This window comes from Juglans regia, chromosome 5 (genome assembly GCF_001411555.2).
Source record: "Juglans regia cultivar Chandler chromosome 5, Walnut 2.0, whole genome shotgun sequence".
Classification (NCBI taxonomy): domain Eukaryota; kingdom Viridiplantae; phylum Streptophyta; class Magnoliopsida; order Fagales; family Juglandaceae; genus Juglans; species Juglans regia.
In genome coordinates this window covers 5,454,177-5,456,900 of record NC_049905.1, presented here as the reverse complement: position 1 = coordinate 5,456,900, position 2,724 = coordinate 5,454,177, and the positions used below count along the sequence as shown (strand labels likewise).

The following is a 2,724-nucleotide window of genomic DNA, read 5'->3' as shown; positions in this document are numbered from 1 at the left end:
AAAATGTGACATAAAGATTTTGGAATAGAATTATTCTGTCTTATAATATATTGGGAAGGAAGTACTACTAATTACTCGACAAATGGATTGATATATTGTTCATGTTATATATGACCGAATTGCATGTCCTGCCAAGCCAAGCACACTATATATATGCCCGTTTTGAGCTAAGGTGAAAAAACCAAGTCATAAGAGAAAGAACGGTGGAAGACAAAAGAAGACTCCAGCCATGGAGGCGCTCCAGTTTGATCCAGCAAAGATATTCGTTTGCCTTGCATTGCTTGGTTTCACCGGACTGTTGGTACGCCTGTATAATGCGCTGGTGGTGAAGCCAGAGAGGCTTCGATCTGCGCTGAGGAAGCAAGGCATCACCGGACCACCGCCGACTTTGCTACTCGGAAATATCAGGGAGATAAAGAAGGCCAGATCCACCTCAGTTAATGTCGCTCCCGCCGGTGAAAGCCCGGTTTCCCACAATTGTGCTTCTCTCCTCTTTCCCTTCTTCGAGCAATGGAGGAAAACATACGGTACGTTCAAACTCAAAACTAAAATATTCTTGCTTGGGACAGAAAGATCATCGACTTTGTTATAACGTCTAAATTAAGCTCTTTTAATTATTTTCTGTCTGTTTAATCTAAACAGGAAATTTATTTGTGTTTTCTCTCGGAAACACACAAATATTATTCATAAACAAACCAGACATCGTGAGAGAGATAACCACATGCACATCCTTGGACTTGGGGAAGCCATCGTATCAGCAAAAAGACCGTGGTGTTTTGCTTGGTCAGGGAATTCTCACTTCAAATGGGGCTATCTGGGCCCATCAGAGGAAAGTTTTTGCTCCCGAATTGTACATGGAGAAAGTTAAGGTACAGATTATTTTAGCCAACAAATGGGGCTATAGGTTGATATACGTACAATATTTGATGATATCAAAACCCATGTAGGGAATGATGAACTTAATTACCGAGTCTACCATCACTCTGCTAAACTCATGGAAGAGTAGGATCGAGACTGAGGATGGAACCGCAGATATACACATTGACGAGTACCTGAGAAGTTTCTCTGGTGATGTGATCTCAAGAGCCTGTTTTGGCAGCAACTATGTCCAAGGGGAAAAGATTTTCCTAAAACTACGAGTTCTGCAGGAGGTACTTTCCAAGAAAGTTTTATATACTGGGATACCTGGGATGAGGTACTCTGCGCATTCTTCCTTGAAATTAGCAACCAAGATCAATGTCCTTAACTACAATATTTCGTTCAATTACATAACTAAACGATATAAAAGGCCTTCCTCTAGTTTTATCCTGAAAATTTTACTCATGATTTCACTGTACGTATGTAAATGTTATCAGGTACCTTCCCACGAAAAGCAATAGGGAAGCATGGGAGTTAGAAAAGGAAGTCCGCAGTTTGATACTGCAGGTAGTAAAAGAGAGGGAGAAAGCCTCGCATGAGAAGGATTTACTGCAGATGGTCCTGGAGGGAGCTAAGAACATGAGCAAAGAGTCTAGTGACAGATTCATTGTTGACAACTGCAAGAACATATACTTGGCTGGGTATGAGACCACTGCAGTTTCTGCCACATGGTGCCTCATGCTTTTAGGTTCAAATCAAGAATGGCAAGACCGTGTCCGTGCTGAGGTTCTCGACATCTGCCGAGGTGGTAACCCTGATGCTGATATGCTTCGTAAGATGAAACAGGTATCCTAAACCTTTTTATTATTAATGTGTTTCCGGACCCTATCTAAATGATCTATAAGCATAGAGAATAAAGATCATGCTTTAATTTCTAAACACAATTGAATCTGCATCCTTCTGCAGCTAACGATGGTGATTCATGAATCGTTGCGTCTGTATCCACCTGTTCCTGTGGTGTCTAGGGAGGCCTTGAAGGACATGAAATTCGGAGACATTGATATCCCAAAGGGTGTCAACCTTTGGACCCTGGTGCTGACATCGCATACAGATCCAGAAATATGGGGACCGGACGCCTACAAGTTCAACCCAGAAAGATTTGCAAATGGAATTACAGGTGCTTGCAGTCTTCCACACTTGTACATGCCATTTGGAGTTGGACCCCGCGTGTGTCTTGGACAGAACTTGGCCATGGTCGAACTCAAAATATTGATAGCATTACTTGTGTCAAACTTCTCTTTCTCCCTCTCCCCAAAGTACAGCCATGCACCTGCTCTTGGGTTGGTGATAGAGCCTGAACATGGAGTAGACCTCTTGGTGCAGAAGTTGTGAGCTATGCCTCGTGGCTGGGTTGGTTCAATACACAAGGAAGGAGAAAATAAGATTCGCGTACCAGTTTTTTTTGTCTTTTTCTTTTTCTTTTTACTGTATGATGTCAACTTCTCTCGTTGAAAATTATTGGCTTAGCTGTTGTGACCGCATGCAGTTAGATCTTTCTGTTTTTCCATTACTAGTTCCTATCATGTATATTCATATTAATATATATATATATATTCCTGTAGTACTCCTATATATAGAATAATTAATATTGGACTCATTGATCATCTTGATCATGATCACCGCATAATTACAAAAAGAGGGTCTTCTTTGCATGCATCACGGGAATGTTAATTCTGATAATTTTGGCCATGAATCACGGCATTGAATATTGACGATTTCTGCTCCCCCGGCCACCGCTAGTCATTTTTTAAGAGATCAGTGGAAAATACAAAGTCTTGGTCTTGACGAAATAGCTTAATTAATTAG

The 2,724-nt window shown here is 41.2% G+C and overlaps 1 protein-coding gene across 1 annotated transcript; it reads left to right on the top strand.

The window, feature by feature from the left end:
- Positions 1 to 207: 207 nt before the first annotated feature.
- Positions 208 to 2,389, top strand: LOC108986796 (cytochrome P450 714C2-like). The gene is made up of 5 exons (XM_035690386.1): positions 208 to 527; positions 643 to 869; positions 948 to 1,195; positions 1,356 to 1,704; positions 1,825 to 2,389. The coding sequence occupies exons 1-5, from the start codon at positions 230 to 232 to the stop codon at positions 2,248 to 2,250; spliced, it is 1,548 nt and encodes a 515-aa protein (XP_035546279.1). The 5' UTR covers positions 208 to 229; the 3' UTR covers positions 2,251 to 2,389.
- Positions 2,390 to 2,724: the final 335 nt, after the last annotated feature.

Coding starts and splice junctions, on each gene's coding strand:
- LOC108986796 (XM_035690386.1), top strand. CDS start 230: ATGGAGGCGCTCCAGTTTGATCCAGCAAAGATATTCGTTTGCCTTGCA. Junction 528..642: donor GCAATGGAGGAAAACATACG/GTACGTTCAAAC, acceptor TAATCTAAACAG/GAAATTTATTTGTGTTTTCT. Junction 1,196..1,355: donor ACTGGGATACCTGGGATGAG/GTACTCTGCGCA, acceptor AAATGTTATCAG/GTACCTTCCCACGAAAAGCA.